Genomic DNA, 27,811 nt, shown 5'->3' with positions numbered 1-27,811 from the left:
CCTAAAATATACCAAAAATAAATAAATTAGTTCGGAACATCAAAATGGGAAGGAGATCAATACTGCTATGGATCCCTCAGACCCATCTGTTGTGCCCTGAATTAATTAAAACATTTTATTTATTTACTCAAATCTCAAAGAAAAATTGTAATACCTTCTCTGATTTTTTTTTTATAGAAAAAGGTTATTTAAAATACAGTATTTTTTTATCCTTTTTAGATGTTTAATATGTTGTAAGTAAGAAAATATTAAATTTTAATTTCATTTTCTAGTTCTTCTGGGTTATCTGCTAGTTGGTCTAATCAGCAGAATAACAACGGTGAACCTCAAATGAATGATATTGCCCTTGGTGATAACATTCCTATGCTTTATACTGCAGCAGGTGACAAAGTGCGTGTTTGGGACCTGCGCAAGTGAGTATATTCTATTCTGATTTTCAAAAAAAAAATTTCATTCTAGCCGCTACACCTTAATAAAAAACTAATATAATACTATTAATCTGTAGTTAAACGTTTTAAATTTAAATGAAAAAGTGGCAAAATAAGTTAATTTGACTAATTTTGTTTGACCTGGGTAGAATAGTCTACAAAAAATCTTTAATAATTGGATGTGAGATTTGAATTTATAGTTAAGATTGTCCTTGAGGATGGAAAAGTTGGCCGAAACGACATTTAAAGATTAATAAAGAGTGTTTGAAGCTTAATTTGGATACAATTTATTTTGTTTAAACAATAAAACCAGTCTCGAAGAAATGATAAAGATTTTATATTTATCCTTAAATATTCAATAAAGCGTTTAATAATGTATTTAAAAAAAAAACAACTAATTCCGTCTTGTCTCCAGATTCAGCGTGATTGGGAAGTTAATCGGAGGCCATCAAGCGGCTGTGATGTGCTTAGCAGTAGGTTCAGACACTGTAGTGACTGGATCTAAAGACCACTATATCAAACTGTTCGATATTAATATTGGAAGCCAGTCTTCTGTAGGCATCGTCACCCCGAGGGTCACCCTCGACCCGCCACATTATGATGGTATCCAGTGTTTGGAGTTAACATCCGATACTCTATTTTCTGGATCAAGGGATGGTATAATCAAAAAGTGGAACACTAGAACACATGAACTGCTATATGTAAGTAGTTTATTATTTTGAATATATATATTTTTTATTTTCATATGTTTAGTGGTTTATTTACAAGAATGTTACAGATTTTGTCATATTAGAATTTGCTATCTGCTTAAGCAATGAGCGAATATGCTATTACAGGAGAGGTGAAATAATATATTCTTTTGAACAATACAAGAAAACAAAACAAAAAAAATTTAATTTTTTTCTAATAAAAAAAAAATGCAAAGCTAAATTCAGTAAAATGAATTAAAATAATGAACAATAACAATAAGATTAGTGCTGCAAGTCTCTTCACAAGTGCCGTAATAGTCTTCTGGGTTTTATGGGTTAGTGATAGCAGATAGTTCTTGAGCCAATGGATTGGAGTCAGTCGGCTGTGGAAATTATTGAAGTGATCAGTGGAAGTTTTTGTGATGAAACAAACTTTAAGGTCAGCATGTAATGACTCATTAGAAATATAAAATGATCCATCAGCAACTTTTTAAGTAATTTAGATTGGAATGTCTGGATTGTTTCGATATTTGACTTTTTTTTCTGTTCTCCACAATTTATATGAAATTTGAGAACTGTATAGAAGTTCCCTCTTTGCCGCATAGGCTGGAGCCCTGACAGTGATGAATACTCTCAATTACTTTGACTACCTACCACCACCTCATCATTCAGCTGAGTTCATAAATAGTTGATGGAGCACATAAATAACCTACCCGAACATTTTATTTGTTATATGAAAAAGAAGGCAAAATTTTTTTATAATAATTTATAAAGTAAAACCTTAATATGCTTAATGAAATATTATTCTCTTATGTTATTTAAACCATTGTTGCAGTCTTTAAACAGTGCTCACAAAGACTGGGTGACAGGAATGTGCCAAACTGGTGGAGGTTTGTTAGTGTCTGGCTGTAGAGATGGTACTATTAAGTTATGGTCGCCACACGATTGCAGTTGCCTTGGAGAAATCAAAGCGCACTCATCGGCGATCAACGCCCTGGCTGCTAACTCAGGGCATATATTCACTGCGGCCAAGTAAGTAATCCATTAATTTTCATATAATGTTAATAATATTAACAGAAAGGGAAAAAAGAGGGCTGACCATGGTTGGCTATAATGTTTAGACCATCGTGAATTTTAGGTTTCAACTCTATAACGAGTTGCTGAGATGAATAATGGTAGAAATACAGACTGATATAAATGAGTCATTTTTGCTTAGTTCTTAAGCAATATTAAAACAAGAAGGAGATGGTTAAAATTACAGTCAAGGGGTACAAAAAAAATAGTTGTCAATTGAGGTTTCAACCCACAAAGTAGGTCTTCAACAAGACTAAAATAAAAAAATACGGTGTAGCTAAAGCTAATGTAACAGCATAAAAATTACATGTAAATAAAACAAATGTAAAAGTGGAGGCATAAAAAAGCTTTAACATAAACAAACTACCATCAAACTTAAATCAAAATCTTTATGATTTGAATTAGGTTTTATTCCTCGACCTTTACATTTATTTTATTTACATGTCATTTTTATATTCTTATATTATCTTTATGTACTTTGTATCTTTTTATTTCAGCCCTAATGAAGAGCTTCATTGTGGTTTCAAACATTTGCTATTAGTAAATAGTTAAAAAATATTGTTTTTTCTTCTTGTCTGCAGCCCTCCTCCTGATCACCTCCTAATTCACAAACAAAAAGTTATCTTATTTTTTTAAAATACAAGTGTCTAAATTTATTCACTTTATCTCATAATTAATTTGTTGAAATTATTTAATTTTATTCCAAGTCGTTATGATCCCAGACATCCTTTATTTTTAAATATTGAAATGATATATGAAACAGTGCTATTGGAAAAAAATAGTGTTAAAATTAACATTTTAACCTAAGGACTTGGAAGTAATAATTTTTTCCCTTTACTAAAAATTGTAATTGATTATGCCAGTTCTAGAAAGGTACTAAATATAATTTTTTGAAAGTGCCATTTAAGTTTTTTCAGTTAATGAAAGTATATTAAAAAGAACTGAAAAGGTACTTAACATGTGATACTATTTTTTGCAACTGATTTATCAGATTAGTTTGTAATATCAGTATTGCTTTATATACTACTGTTGAAAAATATTGCATCACGCCTAAATTATTTATTTTTTATGAAATATTTATTTACTTTTTCTTGTTAGTAATCTGATGGCACAATATGAAAATATAGTCAATGTCAAAAGTCTAAGGTGTTGAGGTTTTCCTAGTCTTTTTCCTTAAGCACAAGAATATTGATGTTATCAGTAGGTAAAGGTGTTATATTTTAAAGTGAATTTATGAAAATTTAATGTAGTGATTTTTTTATTCATATTTTAGACTTGAAAACTCAATTTTTAACTTCTGAAAACTACCACAATTAAAGATTTAGAAAAATTATTCTAGTTGTTGAGTATAAATAAATATTTAAAATATTCTTCTTAGCAAAAATTGCATTTTTTCCTAAAATGTCACATAGCACCTTCATCCACTTATGGTTTCAATTATCACTCTTAAATTTGTACTGATATTTTTGATTTTTCAGAAGATAAAAAAAATCTGTTTAAAAACTTATTTATGCACATAAATAGTTTATTCACAAAATTGTGTATTATGATAATATCCTGATTAAAACTGTACTGAACAGATAAGTTTTTATAGAGAATTCTTTTTATTTTATTTTTTGTCTCCTGAAAAATCAAGAGTATGGATTTAAATTCTTTATACTTATCAGTACAGAAATAAACTTGTATGCATTTTTTTCCATTGTCGCAGAGTTGTTACTGTAATGTGTTTGAAATTTCTTTTATTACTTGTTCTTTAATAACCTTTTTTTTTTCTCCTTCCATATCCCGTTTATTAAAATTTATTTCACATAACTAATATAGGAGTCTTATGAAAAAATAAAAATAAAAATTGGTCCAGGGAGACATTTTCAATAAAAAGATTAAAATAACAGAGTGATGCAGTATTTTTGCTCAGTTGTTTACTTGAGAATTACCTTTGATTGATGTTTTGGATAAAAAAATAGGTAAGAATTGTGTATTTAAAAAAATTCTCATACTATTTTAATGTCGATACTTGTTTTTTGCTTTAATTTTTGTAAAACTAAGATAACATTTTACTTATACACAGCTTGGGCTCCTGTAACTTGCTATCAGTGAAATTATTTGAATAAATATTGTTTATTATGATGATCAAAGGTGTATCATTTGTGAAATAGTTTATCTGTGTCTATAAAGGCTTTAGCACTGAAACTTATCGCATGCTTCTGACAAGAAATGTGAATGTATTGGAGTAGTTAGCGCTTTTTGTGCATAAGTCCTCTTTAATTTTGCCATTATTAATATTAGAATTTAGGATTTATAATTATAAGTCAAAATGCTGAATGTACTTATTTTATTTGGAAAAGTGATTTTGTATAATTTATTGGTTGAATTGCTCTCGATTATCAGCAACAAGCAGTATATCTATAGTCCAGTGGGAAAGTAGTTGAATTGAAAATTCTAACTTCTTGTGGTAGCAGTTTAAAATGTTTCATTTCTTATTTCAATATCTCTGTACTACTTTTATTTCTGACTTTAATGTTTATATGTTTACGTCATGTAAAAGTAAACTTCCTAAATGAGCTGGTGTCCAATACTAAACAATTATACTGAAAAGCAAACAAGCTTGATATGAAAACATAAGTATAAGAGCAAAGTACAAGTATTGTACAATATTTTTAAATTTTGTTATAATATTTTATCTTTCAAGCATTTTGACTTAAAACAAAATTCCTGGTATGATTGAGATATTCAAGTTTTGTATTTGTAATGTTAGTGTTTCCTTAACAAGTTATATTGTCTGTATTAAGGTTTAAGATATATGTTCCTCAAAAGTTTTGTCTACATTCAGTTAAATGAAATTTGGTCAATTTTTCTAGTTAGTGAGGAAATATCTTATTTAAAATGTTTATTAAGAATTGAGGCTTTCCACGGAAAGAATGATTTAAGTTTACTTTTTGTAATTTCAATTTTTATTTATGCTAATTTTTTGTGTATATGGTTATATGGATTGTAAGTAGACTATGGGTTTAATAGAAATATTGCATAACCATCATATTGTTAAATTTTATTATGTTATTTAAATTCATATATTTGTGACAAAATCATTCTTCCAATGACTCTTCAATTATAGCCGTTAGAGTAAACTGTATGTTTCTGAAGCTAAGTGTTAACATACTTTTTTATGATTTAGTCTAACCTCTTCACTTCCTGTAACCAGATGCTGTGTGTCATTGAATATAAGAGAATTTAAATTATACTAATGTTTTAAAACTTTTCACTTATAAAAAATCAATCTTGTAGTACTTTTTAAATTAGTATTTATGTATTTTTTTTTATAATATTCATTGACTGCCCCTACTGTGCAATAACTACCCCCTGAAATACAAACCTTATAGATATGGGATTTATTCCGCTACCACTCCTTGGCACTATAGACCGATGTGGTCCTTAGCCCCCTCAATAATTTTTTGCCAGATGACCCTATCTTATACGGTCACTCGCCAGATGTGGATGATCAATAGGTTTCGGGCATCCTGGATGACACCTTCCTCCCATCTATACTGTGGTCTGTCTCTTATTGTCCAGTAGAGCCTTCCATCAAGCAACTTTCTTGGAATAACAACCTCTGGCATCCTGGCAAAGTGTCCAGCCCAACTCTGTCTTCCAAGCTTGATGTTTCTCATTGCATCAGTATCCCCATACAGATCATAGATCTCCCTGTTTCTCACTCTTCTCCAATAGGACCTTAACTAGATCGAATACGTGGTAAAGGATCTTCTGCTCAAAGACGAGGATCTCCTCATCTTCAGTGCTTGTGAGGGCCCTACTAAGGAGACTTTTCATGCAATAGGAAATGTCCAAACTTTTCAGATATTTGCTGAGACCAAAAAAATACCTTGGCCTTCACAATACACTGGCTATTCTTGATCTTGTTTCCACAATTGATTAATTCCTGCATCAGTTGGAATGAAACAGGAACAGAACGGGAAAAAAATATTTGAAAAAAATACCAGTACCTCATTGGGAACAGAAGAGTACTACAAAAATCTTGGAACAACCCTTCAATAACCAAATGAGTCAGGTGATATTAGAAACCTTCCACATCATGGCCTTGTCCTCCCCCACTATATTGGGCCAGTGTTAACACCATCTCTCTTCCATCCTCTTCTTAGTTGCCTTCAAAATTCTCACCGACTACAATTCTAATGATTATCATCTCTCACCAAGTCATGTTGCTAATTTGCATCGTCTTTATTTTGACAGGATTTCTACATAGATTTTTGTATAATTCTGCTTTGAGAATCATTGTATTGTGAGATTTTATTAATGGTTCAAATCAGGAAAAAAATTGTTTAACCCAAAGTATCAGACATTGTCTCCATTTCTTTGATGAAAATGATACTTAACTTATCTTACAGCCTTATTAATTACCTTGATTATTTTGTCTTTATATTTTTATTATTATTATTTATGTTTTCTGATTGATTTTTTTTTTTTTTTTTTTTTAATAATCTGATCCTGTATGTATTTTGAATGCTTCCTATTTAATAGCTAATGACCTTAAAAGCAATTATTATTTTTTCCTGCTGCTTGTGTTTGATTATTCATTGAGCATCCTCCTTGCTAATATGTTTTGCTTTAACCTTTAATGGCTGTTTTCTATATCATCACATTTATTTCTCAGAGCACTGTCCTTATATATTTATTGACTCTTTATGTGGAAATATTTAACTATAAAGAATTTATTGGTAATTTGAATTCCAGAAATTGATGAAGGCATGAGTAAAATCAAGTTACGTTGACTTGTTCAATTCAATCGTGACCATTTCAGTTTGAAAAATAATTAATAAAAAGGTTTGGATTTTTTTTCCAAGTTCGAATTTCAATAATTTGAATAACAAAAGGTTGAATTAAAGCTATTTTGTTTAACATGAAACAGTGATTCTCAGCTGGTGGTACGTGAACCATTCATGAGCCATGAGAGCATTGCAAGTGGTTCATAAGGACCCAGTAGCATTTATTTTATGAGAAGTTCTTGTTAAAAACCTTTTATTGTTTATCTTTCATGAGTTTCTTGTGTCAGTTTATGGATTTTAACAGATAGCATCCTAATTTTCAAACAGTTTTGCTCCAAGTTGGTTGGGGGTGGTTCTCACATGGTTCATTTCTTGACTTTGTGGTCTGCAAACTTGACGGATGTAAAAGCTTGTTAGAACAATCGCAGTAACAGTTGGCTGTTAATTATGCAGCCTTACATGAATGGAATAGATATCATCTCTTTAACTATTATTTTTCTGTTTAAGATTAATTGAAAAAAATTCAATTTACATTTTTTTTTTTATTTATGCCTTTAAATAAATTTTTATATTTATATATACAATATATTTGGTCAGGAATTAATATTTTTAATTCAATATGGATTTCTCCATTTTTGAAATGACTTCAGATTTGGTTACATTCACCCCCAAAAGTTTTAAGTAATAATATGGAAACTAGTTATTTGATTTCAAATGTTTGACAATTTTATATTTCAAAAGTTTTGACCATGTTCAATATTAGTTCTCCCAGTATTCCTTCATCTTCGTAAAATATAAAATAGCTTTTCTGCTTATTAATGTGTTCCTCTTTGTATTTGTACTTCTTCTGGTGTATCCTTTACTAAATAAAGTTTGAAATTTATTTTCGCTTTTAATAAAAGAAATATTTAGCCAGTTTATATTTTTATTTATTGTTTTTCTCATGTCTTTATTATTTTCTGTTAGGCATTCATTTCATGGTATGGTGCAAGTTAATTACAGTAAAATCATCCTAGTTGGTCAAACATTAACGGTTAACAGAGATGGGCAAAAATTAGCCATGGTTAAAACTACAGCTAAAATTGTCGTAGATATGATCCTTATTTATGAATGAATCATTAATAAATAATTATTGTATCCATGACAATGTTAGCTAATTTTTACCCAACTCTTTTGTTAAGGGGAAGAGCCATTAAATCTAAAGTGTATTGAAAAACAAAACAAAAAAAAATTTAATTCATATATCTGATAAATATTAAAATGCAGCACAAAATTTACATGTAGGATGCAAAACACAAAACATAATATGTAGGATGTTTCAGAGTTAAGTATCCTTACTGAAATATGAATTAAGGATCTCAAAACAAGAAAAGCATTCTCTATAAAGTATGTCCAGTAACGCTTAGTTTAGAGATATTCACATTGATTTTCATTGTTATGAATTATGTATGTTATAGTTAATAAATTAACATGTGTTTTAACTAGTCTATTAATAAAATATAAATATTAACATTCATATTAAATGTTGTTGAGAGCTAATACCTTGAGCATTAAGACAAGCAGCAGTGACCTAACAGCACTGGATATGTGTTATTGTTTCGTAAGTTTCAATTATCCTTCTTCGTAAAAAATTAAGTCCATTAACAGGGCTTGGATAAACGTTTTATTTAATGTTCCCCTAAACAAAAATATCCAGTGGTGTCAGGTCAGAAGAGCGTGAAAATAACATATATCACTGCTTTACTTGAATAGTGGCTTATCTGACGTTTTGATTTTATTTACAATTGAACGTATTTCAAAGTTAGGAACTTAGACTGTGGTTAATTTCTCAACTTATGTCGTTCTTCAGACTTTCATAAAGCTATTGGAGTTGTTACAAATTAACTTCATTATACGGTACAATCTGTAGAATATCACATAAGAACACATTAATTTATTTATTATAACCTAAATAATTCATACCGATGAAAATCTTTCGATGTGAATATCTCTTAACCAAAGCGTTTACGGACATATTTGTTTAGGAAATTTTTTTCTTGTTTTGAGATCCTTAATTCATATTTTCAGTTTGGACACCTCAAATACCCTATATAGGGTTATATATCCATTAATATATGATGAATAGAAAAAAATAATTTGGGTTCGTCTTGTAAGTGTGCAAACGATCTTTAAATTATTAATATTTATTAGAAAGAATTAGTATTTCCTCTGACTATTATTACTTTTCTATCTTTTTTGGGGGGGAGGGGGGTTTATAATAATCAGGTTTTTTTAGCATATTGGTATTTATCATATTCTATGATTATCTATCAAATTATGACTTCAAAAGAAAAATATTTCATCTATCGATTTATTGGACTATCATAAAAGAAAAAAAAATTCAACATACTTGCATAAAAAGAATAATTTAAAAATATTTAGAACCAAAAATTTATTTATAATGATATATATTTTTTTAATATAAGACAAATGAGAAGGTAGATTGAATTTGAATTATCTTCCTTTTGTTTCCAGTTCCGGTGAAGTGATGATGTGGAAGGAAACGCCACAGGAACAAGATATTATGACTATGTCAACCGGTCATATTTTACAACTTTCTGTCTAAACATTTGTAGTTTAATTCATTTTAGTTAAACTTATATTGTTTATGCAGTGTTCCTCTTGTTTGTAACTCCAGTTGTTTTTGTATTGCAGAAATCTCTGTGGTTTAACTGTGTGATATTAGTATTTAAAGAAATAGGTTTTAGTTATTGATATTGTTTCATCTAGCCCGTATTTAATTTTATTAAAACATTTTTTTAGTAGCTTTTAAGGGCTATAATATTTTAAAAAATAGTATAGTTAACTTTGTGCTGACTACTAGAATAGATACATTGTAAATATTGTGCTATAGATAATATTAGCTATGGATATTTCATTAATTATTTGTTTAATACAATTTGAATATTCGTATTATTTACAATGCCGAGTGCTAAAGCCTTTATTGTTCCTGTATATTTTAAGAAATTATTTTATACTTTATTTTCTAGTTTTAATATTACTTATCCTAATTTTTTTTCTTATTTAATGTAATTAAAATTACCTGTATATTTCAATTTTGTCAATTGTGTGAAAGTAGATTTTTAGTTTATGAATATTTACAAACGTGTATTCATTATGCATATATATGTCATTATCGCTGAGTTTAAGCATCAAATGTGAAAATCACATTTTGAATTTGTTAATTTTATTAAATTACAAGAAATGTTTTTGCAAAATAAAGTTTTAGAAATACATATCTTGAGCTGAGAGAAGTTAAACATCCCAGAGATAAAATATTGTGGTGATGATTTATAAATATCAAAGAACTGGCAGGATATTGTTTGTGGTACATTAACCAACATTTGTATACCTAATTTTTTTTTATAGGTTGAGAGAAATCATTTATAAAATTTTTTAAACAACTGTTTCCACCTTTAGATATCGCTGCTTTTCTTGAATAGTTACACATCTGAAAGAAATTTTTAATTTTATGTTTGAAGTATTCTATAAACTGGAGTCAATTAGTAACTACCCTAATAGCTTTAGGAAAGTCTGTAGGATGACCTCAGTAAAGAATATAATCACAGTGGTATTATCTTTAGAAAACTTCCAATTTCAAATTAAAAACAAATTTTTGTAAATGTACTACTATAATAGTAAAGCAGCGATATGATATTTCAAATCATATCAGAAAATATATATATTTATATAAATGTATTTTTAATTCAGTCAATGTACCTTAAATATATTCTGCCTGTTACATGATAACTACAGAAAAAAAAAATTATGTACTTTAAGATGTTATAAAAACTTTTAGAAAAAATAACAGATATAAATATTGCCCGTTCAATTCCAAAACCTCTTAAATACATTTTCTGTCTAAAGCATTGTTCTGAATACTTATTTAAAAACTCACTTTTTTTAGTTTTAGCTACTAAAATGTAATAAATGCATTCATACTTCCAGATTCACTCAAAACTAGAGATAAAAAATGTAGTTGGAAGATTTTGGAATAATACAATAATTTCAATTAAAATCAATTAGTACTATACTTCAGAATAACATCTATACATTAAAGGTCACTAGTAAGAAAAGTAATGATGACTAGACATGCCTCATTTAAAGGTTCCTAAAAATAAATAAATATACGCAAGTTCAATCATTTATATTATATTGAAATATCATTTGGTCATTTCTGCAATAGTTTATTTCTCTTCGTATTTGCTTTGAGTTTCTCATAAGCTTTCTTTCTTCAAGGTTTAAATTGATTTCATCACTGTTTAAAAATGATTAATTAAAAAAAAAATTCAATTAGCAGTGAGCTAAATTTATATGAACATGAAAGAAATTTGATCAAAGGTTGATATTCTATATATTGTGCTTAGTGGTATAAATTGTAATTGCTATTAATATGTAAGTGATAGCTTCAAAGCTTATTTTGAGCGACCTGGAAAATTGTTTAATTATTTCTATTGATATATATTAATTAGAGAAATGTAATAAATATTTCTATACTATAAATGCTGTTGTTTTAGTTAAGTGGAAGTTATAACTATTCAAAACTAAATGCCCAAAATAAAAATTTCTTTAAAAATGTATGGGTATAAATAGATTTTTAATTTAACTAGACTGAAATAAAAATAAAAAAGCGAGAATATTGCACTTTAATCTGATAGATTTTTTTGTAGAATATTAAGAAAGTCATTTTGTAAATTAACAATTACAATAATCTTATTAACTCATATTTTTAACATTTTAATATTCTTAACATTTACTAAATGAATAGGCTCCTTGCTGTCTTTTAATGAAATAATAATGTATGTTGCCTTAATCAGAATCGTAAGCTAATTATTGATAATAATTAATTTTTAAAAATATTGTTATATCAATTAGCAACATAAATGACAACACTGTATTGTAATGATGTGATTATATATATTTTTATTTTTTTTTTAATATTAAATAATTTGAAAATGAGGTTGTGCGACATGGCTGAAGTTGTAGTTAGTTGTTTGACATATCAAATGAGTGCCAAGGAATGATTACTTCATTTATTATAATGTACGAGTTAATTAATTTTTCATGTGACAATAGTTGATTGGTCAATTGTTTGTGAAATCTGATGTATTCAACAATTATAAAGATTACATATACAATTAATTTGGTATATTGAACAAAAATGCAATTGAGTCGTCAATTATTTGATATTAACTATTTCATTACTTGTCTCATCTTTTTTCAATAAAAAAAACAATCTTAGTTAAATAAATTACTAAGCAATTGTAATATTAGGAGTTACAAAATTCTTTTATCTACTTCTATAGAAATAAGTAGTTAAAAAAGTTATGTTATTATTTAGTTTAGGATCAGCTATAAACCAAATATTCTTCCATCAGACCAATTTTTTATTTACTATATCTCTATTTTTAGTCCTTTTTATTTTTTAAACTAAAGTAACTCATGAGGAAAATAATAAAGTCGTTCCCAGGTAAAATAGTTTAATTAATAATTTTTATAAATTTGTATTAGTACTCTTAATAATTCAAAATAATCAGAGTGTTGGGTAAAATGAAGATTCCTAAAAATTCCAATTAAGATTACAAACTTTTTTTTCTTCTAATAACTCCTGTTTATTTATAGCATAATTTCATTGATTTATTGAGTATGGGATTGAAGTCTCTAAAGTTTTTATTCCGTAAGATTTAATCTTAAAGTGATGAAAAAATCTTTTAATACTTCCAGATTTTAAGATAGAAGATCCTTGACAAAAGATTTGATAATATAAAAAAAAATATTTAAAATTGTAAAAAAAATAAAACATTAAGAGTCTATCTTACAAATATCATTAAATATTTTAAATTTTAAATAAAATTTATTTATTTCCTACTTGGCTGTTGTTACATATATGTTCCTTATTATTATTATATTTCATATTTCTATTTAATTGTTAAAGATATAATTATAGGTTTTATTATATTTTAGTTTAGAGTTTAAGTAATTATCTTGAATTAATTATAATTTTTACATCTAATGAATCATTAATTCATTATGATATAATTATTTTAATGTTGTACAAAAAAGATATATGTTTCTGTAATTTGTAACCAAAGTGTTGTATGGAGTCTTCAATTGTCGTTTATCGGCCATTTTATATTTCTATTTAAACATTGTTATCATTTTTCAACTTTCAATTCAAAAATTTATATTTTAATGAATAGTTTTACAGAATAGAATTGTTCATGTTTACCACTTAATATTCTTCTGTAATCATTTTTTTAGTTATTCAATTATTATTCAAAAATTACAAGACATTTTCTGTTTTATAGCTGTTGATACATATATTTTCAATTTCATCCTTATTTGTGTGTTCATACAATAAAAAACTGAATTCTCTCTACTGATTTCAGTTTTGTTTTTATTCCTTTATTACTTAGTCTATTTAAACAATAATTCAATGGAACTAAATCCATAATTAATGGTGTAATTGTTTAATTGCCTACTGTGAAATTAGGGAATCATGACATTGTTCGATCCTCTAGGTGTAACTGGTTTGATTACTTATCCAATACAAAATGCCCTGTAGGAATTTATTTACTTCCAGTCTCCAAGCTTTTATGAAAGAAAAATTAAAAGATCTGTTCATAAGAAAGATCTTAAGAAGGCAAAGAGGATGTTCTGGTCAATTAGTAACGTTCAACATCAATCAATCACTGAAAAATCAATATTTCATTTTATAATATTAATAATAATTATAGCTCATGGAATTTGTATATTGAAGCTAATTTCAATTTGTTAATACAATGTTAGATCTCACAGAAACCTTATCATTATGATGAATTGTCAAATACAACGACTTTAATTTTACCTGAAAAGTATTATGAACACAAATTAACAATTCAAAATATTTATAATTAATTACTGATTGATCAGTCACAATGTTTAAAATAAACTCACAGCAGAGCCTATGAGACAAATACGGTATGTAATTTTTAATCTGTATCTATAATTACAACAATATATTACATTATTTATTATTAAATACTCATTATACAAAATCAAATCTCTTATTTGATGGTATTCTATTGATGTTTTGGAGATACTCATCCCCTAGGTCCTAACTGTGGTGGAGAAATAAAAATAAATTCTGAAGTATGATTGCTTCAAGAAATATCGAGCAGTTTTTCAGTGATGTTAGCAGAAACTTAAGTACTTAAAGAAATTGACTTCGAAGAAGTAATTCATGATTTTCGTAGACAAAATCGAGACAAGTATCTCTTGTTAATGTTTTAATTTTTTTTTTCTAATGCTTTGTCACTTTTAAAATATTAAATAAAGTAATGCCTAAAACTAGTATGTTGTTTAATTTTATTGATAACTGGAAGTTGTTTAGAAAATAATCTGGATGGCCTCCATAGTCTCCTTGGTTTAAGGACGGTTCTACTCAAAACCTTCCTCTAATCCTTCTAATAACTGCCATCCCATCTCTTGGCAATGTTACAATTTGTACAAGAATTATTTTTTTATATAATAGTTTTAAGTCTCATCTCAGGTACGTGATTAATAGAACAGCTTATAAAAAAGTATGATTTAAATAATTTTTTTTTATGTTATGAATTAGGGGAGTGTTCATAGTAAATTATAAACACTAATTTAATAATTGTCAATCCTACTATTGATTATTAATGAACAATATATTTATGAGTAGGAGGGTTGATTCTTATATAATAAACATTCTCGACTACTTTTGAGATTAACCTTTACACAAAATAAAATGTAATTAATAAACTAATAGAATAGATAATAATAATAATGATAAGAGACTAGGTCTCTCAAATTTTATTTGCTTTAATTTTAATAAATAAGGATAACAAGGACTCTTGGAATAATTTATATTTCTCATACAACCTAAAAGTTATATGTTTTAAATAAATTAACTAAAAATATTTTTTCCTCAGTCATATTTCACTTTTTTACTGTATCAGGAAAATTCAATTAATGAGGGAAGATACAGCCGGACCTGCAGTCAAAAAGAGTCAAGTTTTAACGACACCTGGACCATCCTCCACCGTTAATTACGTACAGGCAATCAAAAATCTTCTGATATGAAAATACAGGTCAATTAAAATTACATATAATTTATAGGAAGATTGCTGATTGACCTTGAAGAAAAATTAAAAAGGTTTACAATGAAATGTTAAAATTAAATTAAATTAAATTTATTATTCTTATTTAATTTTTACGTTTCATTGTAAACCTTTATAATTTTTCTTTTACTTTTTTATTTATGTTTACACCATTGAAGTGTTGTATCCTTTTTAGCCCTGATGAAGCACAGAAAGATGGGGCGAAACGTTGGTTCTTCCAACTTAAAAACTTCCTTTAATTTTATATATAATTTGTGTTTCAATACTTCTTACACTGTACACAGACCTCATTCAAAATATGTAACCAATAAGTCTAATATTTGTTTTATTTTTGTTGCAGTGACAATACCTGTCGATTATGGTCAGTGAACAGCCGGAGATTGGTATGACGTGTGTGGACGATAATCTTCACCACTTTGGTTCGCATAATCTCATTCATTTATAGAATGTTTGTTAACCTCGTTCTCAGGGACATCACTTAATTTTTCATGTTGGAAATTATGTTAATTATAGAAATGTATTTAATATTTCTGAACATGTTTCATTGTTTAGCCTAAATGGATTTAATTTTATTTTTTTAAAGGCTGACGATATATATTTGTATCCATTCCAACTAAATGATATTCTTGGATGTTTTAAGTTTTATTAAAATTTTAATCATATGTGATCCATTTTTAGAAGGATTGAACTTTTTTTTTAATTAGTTGAAAAATATTAGAATCTCAAATTTTTATCAATCGGAGTGGAAACTATTGTATCTTGTCCATCTATGAACTAATTGTAAAAAAAAAGTTAAGATTGTGATAAATTAAAAAACAACTTAGTCAAGGTTTGTGATACATTAAAAGATGCTATTTTATGTAAAACAATAAGGTTAAGTAAATAACTTGTGCTTTTAGATCATTTTTAAGTAAGGCCACATTAATCACTAAATACTCTTACGCTGTATCATAATGCTAATCAGTACTTGTCTTCCATAATATAACAGTCATATTGCCTAATATTGAAATAATTGGAATATTTTTATTCATTTTCATTATTGTAAGCATAATGTGATATTATGTATAGTATATTTTATAGTATTGTTTTTGCGAAGACTTGTTCACCTTTAATGTTGCAACTTATTTCAATATGTACTTTGGCACGATTCACTTTGAATGCCTACATAAAATATATAAAGTAATTAAATTGAAAGTTCAAATTTCCTATAGTATTTAGAGTACACATATTTGTATGTATGTGCATGTGCGTGTTTGTTTTTGTCCATATTTGTATGTATTAAGAACGACTTTGAACAGTAACATTCCTAAAAAAATTGTAAAAATAACTTGTATTTTAATGATGTTATTTATTATTTAAAAATACAAATGTATATGAATTTTTATTTATTATTTTTATATAATACATATTTAATATTTGTACAAAATAAAAATATTACTTTTAAAACATATTTGTACATTACGATCATTAACTTCCTCAGTAATTAAACTAAATTAAATTAAACTTTTGTAATATGAAGGGGTAACAGTGGAAAGTATGATAGAAACAGTGAGGTATTAAATATTATTATTTTAGTGTTTCCTTTATTAGAAACAAATAAAGGTGAGCTTTGGAAAAATGTTTTATATATTGCTGTATAGAATTAAATTTATAGTTAATATATTTGAATTTATAGTTATAGTTCATCAAATGCCACAAAAAGTTATCTCCTTAACAAAGGAGGTTAAAGGTTGTATGGTGTACTCCCATTTAATTTAAATGTAGATCAGTTCAATAAATTACTATTATGGGCAGTTCCACTGGACTGTTCAATTTAAACTCTTTCAAGGGAATTATTTCATGTAACGATGTTCTTTTTAAGATTGTAACAATAGCAAAATATGCAAACTTCAGAATTAATCATGGACAAAAAAATCTGTCTTTATAAACAAGACAATAGTTAATTATCAGTTAATCTTTAATATTTTACACCTCTGAAGTAATAGATACCATGGAATTCGAAATTACATTATTCGAAATATTTCAGTTTTTGAAAAATTTATTGTTTTCAATAAAATATAAAATAACGAACATGATCTATAAAATATGTACATAATCAAGCCTTCAGATGCAATGAAATACTCTTCCTGAAGTTTTCTCTCAACTTCTCAAGTTCTTCAATGGAGGGATTCTCATGCAGATAGAGGTCAGCCGTTCTTTCGAAAACCTAAAAAGAAACAGATAAAATTAATGAATTAAGAAAGGAAAAATTAGGTTTCCACATTTAATCTTTTAATTGAAACCTAGCCTATTTTTATTAGTTTAAATTAATCTGCTAAAAGATAATGATATATAAATAAAGTACATGAATTTTTTAACATGAAGAGTAAGTTTAATGAATGAAATCATTCATAGTGCTTTTGAGTGTCAAATGCCTTCCAGGACTTTATTTCCTTCCTGTCTCCGATTTTTTATGAAAGTTGAACACTCGAAGAACTTTATAAAAGCCCTGTTTCTTAAAACTATGGTTATAGCGGTTACAACACTGTCAAAACAAGGTGACGATATACCTCCAGCTGCTTCACTGATTCAACGGGAAGAGACAGTTCTTTGTTTCCAGGGAGAGAGGACAATAAGGCTCGTTTCACGGCATAACAGGAGCGAATTTCTTTTCCAGTTATTAACACATGGTTCTCGCAGTCCTCTAAACCTACTACATGTCCCAGAATAGCAACTTCCAGTTTTTTTGTTTCGCCTGTAAAGTTTAAATTATGATCATTTATTTTTTAATAATAATAACATTAACTCAAAAATGACAAACGGTTATACAAAGAAAATTTTTTAAAAAATATGTATCAGCATCACAAACACGATAAAAAGTATGTGTAAATAAACAAACAAATAAAAATGTAAAAGGGTTTCCTTAAAATTAAGACACATAGAATTTATATTTTCTTAAATATTAAACTAATATTACTTCTTTGATGAAACAAATATATTTATGCATCCATGTATCGTACTAGACTATGAGCCTTATCAAAATTAAGAGTAAAATATCTGTAAAATTAATCATTATTCACAATATTTAAAGATTTAAAACCATCCTTAATAATGAAAGTAATTGAATTTAATTTACAACACTTAGTAAAGTAATTATTAGTAATAAATAATAACTTAACTGCAAGGCTCCATAAGGATGACCTCCAAAGAGGTTTGCTATGCTCAAGAAGCCATTTAAAAATTTTTCCATCCGCAAGGGCATCACGATATTCAACCTTAATTTTAACTTCCTTTTTTTTCTCAAGTTCACTATCAGCAGTTTCTTGTTTTTCCATTTCTGAATCTGAATCTTTTTTGAGAACTTTCTCTAAGGTAGGCTGTGGCTCTACTTGAGATAACTCTACTTCTAGAGCAGGTTGGATGAAGTAACTTGGGTCCAAAAACACCTGAAACAGAATTTTATATATTTTTTTTATTGCTTGAAACTATTTCAAGATTTAATCTCAAATTTTCTCTGTTATAATTTGCTACACACGATGTACTACAAACTATCTTTAAAACTATTAAAACAATTTTTTAACCATATCAAACAAATATCATAGTCAAAAATCATAATTTTTACAAAAGAGCACGCAATAGAAAGATTACAAAACTTTTGGTACATGAAAAACAATATTTTTAATGAATAAAAACTATATTTCAAGATTTTTTTAATATTTAAAACGAATACCAGGGGAAAAATTGAAATTAAAACAAATTCTTATCAAGAACAAATGAATTATTACAATATTTTCAAGTAGGTATAATGTAAAAATCATTTCTGAATTTAATATGAATTATTGGTAGAAATACTATTTTAAAATGATATATTCTATTTTTTTCTTGAAATAATATAATAAATAATAAAAAGAACGGAATATGCAGTTAATAGGAGTAATTTATAATTTAAATAAAGGTTAAGACTGGTTTATTTTCAAAGTTTCTCTAAATAATGCAGCACCAATCAACGCTCCTCCAAAAAAAAATGAAAAAATTGTGAAGCCTTAACGATTAACACGACGCTGTCACAATAGGAGTTTGATATTTGTCAAAACTTGTCTTGGAACAAGTTTAAGATATGAAAATATTAATTAAAGTAACTACCAAAAGATGGCAGCACCAATCAAGGAACGTGAATAAATTGTAGATCAAAATAGCGCCGATAGAGTGCAGCACTATCCAGACATCTATTTCCCTAGTAAATTCTGACTGAATATTTTTCATTTTGTATTAGGACAGTAGAAGGTCAAAGGAGCTCAACTGATAGGTCACCCTTCTAGGTCCGTCAGAAAAGTTGAGCTCCTGCGAACTCCTAATCTCCTAATACAAAGTGAAAAATATTCGGTCAGTATTTACTTCGAAAAATAAATGTCTGTATAGTGCTGCACTCTAGCGGCACTATTTTGAACTGTAATTTATACATGTTCCTAGATTGGTGCTGCTATCTTTCGACAGTTTTCTTAACTAATATTTGTAATCGAAAAAATTGTTGGGATTCTGACTTCGCAAATAATTGTCTGGATAGTGCTGCATTCTATTGGCCTTATTTTGAACTATTATTTTTTCAGATTTCTTGATTAGTGCTGCTATCTTTTGACAGTTTTCTAACTACTTTTTAAATATCGCCTTAATTTGCCAATTTATCAGTATTATTTTCGATTTTATTGATCTCTGTTTAAAAAGATACGTATTTTTTTAACCATATTTATTTACGCACACGTGAGTGATTATTTACTAATGAGAGTGCTGGACTTATTTATGCATTTGAGTAATGTTAATTTGTAGGGAAATAAAATCAAACCATATTGTATGTAAATATACTGAAAAAATAAAAAAACCTAACATTTATAGAATTGTCATTTTATTCTCCATTTCAATATTGATTTAATAATGATCTAAGGGGGAAATATAAAATAGTAAGATGTAAAGGAATAATATATTATGATTAAAAATGAATTGTAATTTTTCCTATGTTGTTATCAATTAATTTAACTTGCCCATGAAAGGGAATCAATCCTTTGAGTACATTTTTTCAAAAGATTATTAAGTTAAACTTCAAATAAAATATGACTTTAATCGTTACATAGTAAATTAGTTTTATTGAAAAAAACTATATTAATTACTAACTATAATCACATAGATTAATAGCGTTAGGCTTTAAAGGTGTTTTTAAATGATGTTTTCATTTAAAAAGTATACATGTAGGTGAAGATAAATTTAGAAAAACATTATTTTCTTTATATTGTAGGAAGATAGTCCGGATGGCAGTTAAGAAAGGTACAAAATAATAAAAAAAACTCCAAAATGAATGAATCCTTTGAGTATATTTTTTCAAAAGATATATTTAAATACCAAAAATATGATTTTAATAATTATTTTTATTGCAAAAAAGAAAATTACTTAAATAGAATAATACAGATAGACTTTGTTTTTAGTTTTTAAATAATGTTTTCAACAAAAAAAGGATACATGTAGGGGAAGACAAATTTAGAAAAAAATTATTTTATTTTTTATTTATTTTAGGAAGATAATCCGGGTGGCTGTCAAGAAAGGTACAAAATAGCAAAAAACTATTTATTAATAACTAACATTTTTCCCCACTTTTCATGGCTGTCTCGAAGTTTAAAAGACAATTGTTAAAATGGCAGATATAAATAAGTTATAAAAGCAATTTGATATTGACAATAAAAGGAATGAATTTGGAGCTTTCTAATTTAGGTTAATAGGAAATGATCTATGTACTTTATTTTCCCACTACTGAAGGTAAGGAAGCTTTACATTCATGCAGGAAATGAAAAAAATTGAGCCACAGAATTTAAAATGTCTACTGGTGTTTAACATTTGATACATCAAAGAATAAATAAGGTTCAGTGTCTGTCTGCCTGTAGTCAAATCCATGTATTAAGCAAACAGCTCACAACCATTAATCCGATTACGGCAAAATTTTGAAGGAGTGAGCTGGTTAGTATCTAGATATTTCTATACCAATTTAATTAAATTTTAACCACTACCCTTGCTTACAGACATATTTTCTTTGGGACACTTCATTGACATAAAAATGATTTTTTATCAATTTGATCAAATTATTCACTACTTTCGCTTACAAATGCACAGAATCTAGTTTCCTAAACAACTATACTTAAGAAAGAGGTTGTCCGATTTTGCCTGAAGTTAGAGCAAAGTCGATGATTAGTGTAAAATAAGTCCTCTCTCAATTTTATTAAATTCTATCCACTATTTTCACTTATGCATGCAAAAAATTAATTTCCTGAACACATCTACACTACAAAAGTATAATATAATAAATACAGCTCATACTATAAAAATATATATAATATATTATGTATTGTATTATACAATGTTTTTCAATTGTGAGGTTAATCTTTATTTTCCATGTACATTTTTATAGTGAAATCCTTCCTATATTTTTCTTTCATCTACATTTCGGGCTGTTTCACTATCTTCAGGATCACATCTGAAATTCTACTATTCTATAAACACCATTGCTGATTTATTTTTATAACTTTTATTTTATTCTTTTAGAATAATTGTATAAAAAATACAGTTAGTTTACAAAGCTGACATAAAAAACATGAACATAATTTTTTTTAGATTACTAATTTAATATATTTATTAACTGATTGTTTGAGAGTGGTTTATATTAATAATAACACTAACTACGATGATCCAATTTACTCTCAACTGTTTACTTTAAATCCTCCAACGTTTCGGCCCTTTTTGCCATTTTCAAGGAGACAACCTCAATCATTGAATAGTATCAATTCATTTAAAATGTATTTCTTTTGTAGGATAATTTCCCTTGTCATATAAACCACACAATCTCAATACAAAAACTATCCTTTAAATGTTTTTTCTTTTTCTACTAACCGCATCAATAATACTAACTTATTGATACTAATTTATCGTATTATTGATGTTGTTAGTAGAAAAGGAAAAAAAAGTTGAATGATAGTTTTTGAATTGAGGTTGTGTGGTTTATATGACAAGGGAAATTATCCTACAAAAGAAATACATTTTAAATGAATTTTAACTATTCAATGATTGAGGTTGTCTCCTAGAAAATGCCTTAAGGGCGAAAATGTTGGAGGTTTCAAAATATTATTGAAAGTAAATTGGATCATTGAAGTTGGTGTTATTATTAATATAAATATATTTTTTTCAGTTGACTCTACAGACATTGTAGATCTTAGGCCTCCAGAACAAGCCTTCTCATCTTGGGCTACTGCTCTCCAGTTTGCTGAATGCAGCTCTTTCGCATCTTTGTTGATTCTGTCTATCCATATGGTTTTCCACGTGGTCCCTTGCCAACTATACTGGCATTGACTGTTGTGCTGAGGCGTCCTGATGGATTGTTTCAAGCGACATGTACCGCCCATCATAATCTTCTTGCCTTCATATCATGAGACATTGACTGATCAGTCTCTACAAGCAGTTTATTGTTAGTTCTTAATTTTTTTAATTCTTGTTAGTACATAATTATGCAGATGTAATAAACAAATTGCAGTTATAATAACCTCCACTTTACAATATTTCTAAAAGAATAAAACAAAATTATAAAAATAAATCAATAATGATATTTAAAAAACAAGTTAAGATGTATATAGTCCTGTATTAATGTCTTAATTGGAGAAATTAGAGAGATTAAGTTAGAGATATTAGTCCAGCGTGATGGTGAAAATGAAAAAAAAGTAGTGTACAAAATAAATTAACTAACTTATGACAAAGTATTATGTATGGATTACGACTATGTAACTATAATTAAGGTAAAACTTAAAATAACTATTATGTATTTTATTAAAAAACATATGCAATACACATTTTATAGAATAGTGGAATTTCAGATATATCATCGTGAAGATGGGGAAAGAGCTCCAAAAGGTAAATGAAAGAAAAATATGTGTGTAGTAGGAAAATACAAGAAGGATTTTACAATAAAAACTTACATGGAAAATATATTATATTATTACATAATATAAAAATATAATAGTCAAAAATAATACCTCTTGTAGGTATTATTATCAAATGACAAATCATTGATGTTGGCAGAATTGTTATTATTGTATAAGAGAAACATTAGATTTGTTTCAATGAATACTTTTTTTCACTGACACTGAGGCATGGACAAGCGGGATACAGATCCTGGAATGGAAATATCATACTGCACCAGTTTTCTGACTGTCAAAAGTGATTGCTCAAACAGACATATTATTAGAGATTGTGAATAGTTTTAATTAAACTAAATCAACAAATCCAGCAAATTGACATGGCATAAAGTATACAATATCAAATCTATTCCTGACTTGATATCAACATTAATTGTAAGTCGAGAAATTCCCACAGAATTTACTCTGTTAATGTTTTCCAGAATATGGTCCAAACTTCAATGATATGTTGGTGATATTTTTGACACATTTCAATTTTAAACTTGAGATCTTTAGACAGACATTGAGGAAAATGTACATCTGTTTTCATCAACTATTATAATTGATTTGTCAATTTGTAATACTATTAAATTTATAACTAATGTTAATTTATTAATATGTGTATATATTAATTATATCCTCACCTCTCCAATGCAGATGGCAGGTATAAATTTAGCGAAGTTAGGGATGCTGCTATAAATAAGTTTAGCACTTATATGGAGATCAGCGATAGATTGCTCAACAGAAAAAGAAAACACATCAGTCAACACATTTCCACTGATAAGATCAGTTCGCATCTTGTGTGAAAGTGTTACGACATCTGATCCCACTGTCAAAGAAAGAAACAAATTCCAACCATCTTTTTTCAGTATGACTATTCCATCTTGTAAACACTTGAGGCTAATGCATACAGTATAATTCAATTTTCTAGCTACAACAAAATAATTAAATAAACATTAAATTGCTGTTTTGTAGAACTTTTAAAACATATTTGTAAATCAGATAAAAAATTTATCAACTATATGGACCATTCTTCCAGAAAGTGTAAAAGTGATTGCAATTGCTCCACACAAATACTGGCATTGAATTTGTAATTCTCAATTATGATTACTTCTTGATGGTAAGTAATAACAATTACTTCTTGACCCTGAGTAATCTTAATTACAATTACATATAATTTAACTCGTATCAGAATTCAGTTTATTTGAACATATTTCTTATGAGCAGAAATCTTATAACTTAAAATGAATTGATACGTAAGTACGTGAACATAAAATTGATTTTATATTTATTTTCAGCATCTTCGAAAACAAATAAATAAACTGTAACATGTTATTAAATCTATACGCCAGCGCACAATCTTGAACTGGATATTATTTTCAAATTTTGGAGCCATAGTAAAACAGATTTTTCCTTTTTTTCGTGTCAAATATTTGCAATCACAATTATAATTACGTGTAATCCCAATTATAAATTATGTAACTATATTATAATTACTTGGAATGGTAGGAATAAAATAACAATTACATAAGAATGTAAGTGAACAGTAAATCAAATAGGGTCTTGAACAGTTTATTAAATGGTACTGTAAGTTTCAAATTTTAATTTTCTAATAAAGTTCTATAGAGATCTGCAAAGTCAGAAAGGTTGGATCTGGAAAAGGTGAGGGACTTACGCTTCAACATTTAAAACTAAATTTTTAGTTATTTGATAAATAAATAGTTATTGATAGGGCTGTCACCTGATGATAGGTTGACAGCCCCGAAACATTGTTATTGATGTAATAAATAAAGAAATTTATACAAGGAAGAAGAATTTCATTCATTACATCTAATTACTTCAGTGAACCTCATACAGTAGAACCTATAACTTTAAAACCTTTTAATTAAATTTTGACAAAGTTGTAGATTAGTACATTTTGGAACCAACACTTAAATTAATATTTAATTATCTATTCCAAAAAAAAAAAATTAACTTAAGCAAGAGTTAACTTAAGCTCCTGACTCCCAACCCACCCTCAAAACATCTGAATATCAATCAATACAGACTGCTGAATGATTTGGATATATTTTTGTCATGATGAGAAAAGATACTGTCTGTTTCTTAAACATTAACCATTTGCTGATCCTACTCCCTACTACCATAATATTGTCCTCATTTGTTGGAAATTCATTATACAGATAAAAAATCATTGTGGATCATTACACTGATAATTAAGTTGTTATTTTTTCCATTCATAAATAACCCACTTAAAAACCCAGGATTATTTTTCTTTTAAGCTAGAGTAAGAACTCACCTATGATTAAAGATTTTGTTAAATAGATGTTACTACGGCAAATGACAACTTCTTATTCAAGGCATAATAAACTTTGTCAGAAATAGTTCAACAATGAATTTTTAACCTTTGAAGACTTTTTATGAAGCATAAACCTCGCCAAACAATAGGCAGCATTTATCTCCACAGATATTTTTGTTCGGTAAAACCAAATGATTAAATAAAAATAAAATAAGTTCACCTGCTGATGAATTGTTCAAACAATGTACAGAGCCACTATGGCATCCTCCACAATAGAAATAAAAGAAATATGCAACTATAAAATCAATTAAAAATAGTTAAATCTAACAATTCAAGTAAATAGATAACTACATAACCATTAAAAATGACAATAAAATTGTAGAGAACAAATGGAATATTAGCATCAAATTTAAATAAAAATGCATATCTTCCAGAACTATAAGCAATTGGGTGAGTTTAATGTATTGCAAGAGGGAGGAGATTATATAAGACACTAATCAGATCAGAGTTTACATACCTATCAGAAACATGAGCCTTCTCGAAGTCAGATGAAACGGATCTCCTAGCATTTGAAAGAAAAATTCTGAGTCTCAATCATAGCCTAATGAAAAATGGTCTACTATGGAGAAATAGCAAGAATAGAGAAGTATACTATTTGCTTAATGAGTCTCATGCTATAAGAATTATCAAGCTCAATAGGCTGTGCTGAACAGGCAATGTCAAAAGGAAGATTACAAAAAACTAATTGACAAAGAAAGGTATGGTATGCCATGTGGCTTCCTGAAGCTTCATGGCCATTGAAGAAGATTTAAAGACTCAGAGTCGGGAATTGGAGGAAACCAGCCCTTCATCAACTAAATTGGTAGAAGCTCCTAAGGCAGCCAGGACCCAGTAATGGGTTGTCGCACCAATAGAGAACATTGAAAAGGAGTTAGGCAGTCAGGAGCCAATATGGTGGATTATTACCAAATAATTATAAATCAATTAAATTACTTACCATATATAACTTGAGCACTAATAGAAAAAGGAAATTTTTTTATAGCCAGGTTCATAGCTGCTATATACGAATCACACTTCAGAAGTTCTTTATTCACTTTTTCTAGCTTGACAGTTTCTTCCATCAACAGAGCTGTCATAGAAGACTCTGGCAAAATAACCTCATTTTCAGGTGGCAAATAACTATCGTAGACAATGTATAACTCTCCATTCTTAGATAAAGCTAAAGTTGAACTTTCATTGAGGTTTCCAAAACACAGAACACCTGAAAAATAAAGTAAAAAGGATAATTTTAAAAATTTTAATCAACAATATTCCATACGAAAATAATATGAAAACTATCATTAATAAGAAGATTATAACAAAAAAAAAACCTGAAAATGAGGAATAACATCGATACAAAATTATAAATCATTCATATTAATGCAGATAAAACAGATAAAGACACCTCATCTTGCATCATCAATGAACAAAAAGATGTAGATGTGAGATGCACTATTTTTATTTGTTAGTCTGCAACATGAACTAAGTGCTAATTTATATAATTTTTATTTTCCTTTTTCGCTCTTATTTCTTTATATTCATTTCCAATACTTCCTTTATGGTGAATTGTTATATCTTGAAAATGTTTTTTTATCAATTACCATAGTTCCACTACTCTAGAAAGTTAAAAAAATAAATAAATAACTTCATCCTTTTTTTGTATGTAGTCTTGATAGCAATGATGATACACCATAATGGATTTTATTCTATCCAATTTTAAGCCATTTATATTTTTATAAAAAATTTCTCTTCGAACATTTAAGCCCAACAGGCACCATTAATGATCAATGACATTTTTATCTAGAGAATGGTGGCGTTTTAAGATGCCTTATAACATTATGTAACATCTATTCTTCAGTTTTTTTGGTCGTCTGCTTAGGGTCATGGCCTTTTTCCAAATCCCATTTTTCAGTACTGCTTTTCAAGTTATGTATACAAAATACATTCATAATACTATCAACAAAACTTAGACTTGCAACATTATTCCAAGAAATAAATACAGCCCTAAAATAGAACACTTCCAATCCTACATTTCACAGTTGATCTGATATTTATTAACTTGAACATTTAATTTTCTCTCAAAATAAATAAAGAATTTGATATAAATAAAGAGAAAAAATAAGCTTACCTTTAACACTTAATGCAACAGATTTTGCACTGGAATGATTAGTAAAATATTTGACAGTATCAGACCAATCAGAAGCATACAAAAGATCTTTTTTGATTAAAGCAGCTTTAGTATTATCACTAATTGGTAAGAACTCATTAGTGACCTCACCGAACTGGGACAGCTTCACAACACAGTTTCCCTCGGTCATAAAAACCAGAGACCCGTCTGATGAGCCTATAGATAAAAAAAAAAAAGGTTTTTTTTTATATAT

General features: G+C 27.7%; 2 protein-coding genes and 1 long non-coding RNA gene across 5 annotated transcripts in view; 1 reads left to right on the top strand and 2 right to left on the bottom strand.

The window, feature by feature from the left end:
- Positions 1-16,460, top strand: part of Klp31E (kinesin-like protein 31E) — a 128,712-nt gene extending 112,252 nt beyond the window's left edge. Inside the window, exons 20-23 of one of the 2 annotated variants that reach the window (XM_014430310.2) lie at positions 273-413; positions 844-1,129; positions 1,953-2,149; positions 15,475-16,460. In XM_014430310.2, the coding sequence (XP_014285796.1) occupies positions 273-413; positions 844-1,129; positions 1,953-2,149; positions 15,475-15,523 (673 nt within the window). In that variant the 3' untranslated portion in view covers positions 15,524-16,460. Of the gene's footprint in view, positions 1-272; positions 414-843; positions 1,130-1,952; positions 2,150-9,483; positions 13,384-15,474 lie in introns of those variants that run through there. The other variant, XM_014430302.3, reaches the window with a different exon arrangement.
- A 694-nt stretch (positions 16,461-17,154) lies between these two features.
- Positions 17,155-17,868, bottom strand: LOC136795645 (uncharacterized). The gene is made up of 2 exons (XR_010843278.1): positions 17,684-17,868; positions 17,155-17,340 (listed from the first exon to the last, which is right to left on the bottom strand). It is a non-coding gene; the product is annotated as an uncharacterized lncRNA (long non-coding RNA).
- Positions 17,869-18,045: 177 nt separating this feature from the next.
- The window catches only part of LOC106686949 (uncharacterized), a 15,053-nt gene continuing 5,287 nt past the window's right edge, over positions 18,046-27,811 (bottom strand). The window contains exons 5-8 of one of the 2 annotated variants that reach the window (XM_014430569.2): positions 27,559-27,774; positions 26,389-26,652; positions 23,740-24,026; positions 18,046-18,559 (exon numbers count right to left, since the gene is read on the bottom strand). In XM_014430569.2, coding sequence (XP_014286055.2) covers positions 18,179-18,559; positions 23,740-24,026; positions 26,389-26,652; positions 27,559-27,774 — 1,148 coding nt within the window. In that variant the 3' untranslated portion in view covers positions 18,046-18,178. Of the gene's footprint in view, positions 18,560-20,667; positions 22,596-23,739; positions 24,027-26,388; positions 26,653-27,558; positions 27,775-27,811 lie in introns of those variants that run through there. The other variant, XM_067046895.1, reaches the window with a different exon arrangement.

This window comes from Halyomorpha halys, unplaced genomic scaffold (genome assembly GCF_000696795.3).
Source record: "Halyomorpha halys isolate HHAL.00 unplaced genomic scaffold, Hhal_1.1 Scaffold36.1, whole genome shotgun sequence".
NCBI classification, from domain to species: Eukaryota; Metazoa; Arthropoda; class Insecta; order Hemiptera; family Pentatomidae; genus Halyomorpha; species Halyomorpha halys.
Note: the sequence above shows the minus strand (reverse complement) of the source record. Positions and strands in the feature narration are given on the sequence as shown.